Source organism: Nothoprocta perdicaria, unplaced genomic scaffold, assembly GCF_003342845.1.
Source record: "Nothoprocta perdicaria isolate Ctin4 unplaced genomic scaffold, notPer1 scaffold_536, whole genome shotgun sequence".
Taxonomy (NCBI): Eukaryota; Metazoa; Chordata; class Aves; order Tinamiformes; family Tinamidae; genus Nothoprocta; species Nothoprocta perdicaria.
The window spans coordinates 43,936-44,543 of NW_020455795.1; the positions used below are offsets into that span (position 1 = coordinate 43,936).

Consider the following 608-nt stretch of genomic DNA (forward strand, 5'->3'; position numbering starts at 1 on the left):
GGTAGCCGTCCCCGCAGCGCCCCACCGCCCAGACGCCGTTGGCCGGGTGCACGCGGAGGCGCCCCTTCCGCGGCACCGACTCCCTGGCCACGCCGATGGCCCACGCGTCGCCGGCGCCCACGGCCACCTCCCAGTAGTGGCGGCCGCCCGAGAAGGCCTGGCGGGCCAGGACGCAGCGGGAGGCGTCGAAGCGCTTGGGGTGCGCGGGGAGCGCGCGGCGCGCCGCCTCGCACCGCACGCTCTTGCCGTCCGCCGAGAGCGCCAGGCTGGGGTGCGCCGTGTCCGGGTCCAGCGTGAGGCTGGCTGCGTGGCGGGACATGGAGGGGGACGTCACCATGGGGGTCACCATGGGCGGCCCCTTCGGAGATATCACAGGGGTGTCCCCGTGGGCGTCCCCTTTGTAGACGTCACCATGGGCATCACCATGGGTGTCCCCTTTGTAGACGTCACACGGGTGTCCCCGTGGGCGTCCCCTTTGTAGACATCTCCAGGGCGTCCCCATGGGCGTCCCCTCCATAGACATCACAAGGGCATCCCCTTCACAGACATCTCCAGGGCGTCCCCATGGGCGTCCCCTTTGTAGACGTCACCATGGGCATCACCATGGG

General features: G+C 71.1%; 1 protein-coding gene across 1 annotated transcript in view; it reads right to left on the bottom strand.

Moving 5' to 3' along the window:
- Window positions 1-608, bottom strand: part of LOC112955059 (E3 ubiquitin-protein ligase TRIM41-like) — a 7,340-nt gene that overhangs the window by 2,420 nt on the left and 4,312 nt on the right. Inside the window, exon 8 of the mRNA XM_026048348.1 lies at window positions 7-303. Within this exon, the coding sequence (XP_025904133.1) occupies window positions 7-303 (297 nt within the window). The remainder of the gene's footprint in view (window positions 1-6; window positions 304-608) is intronic.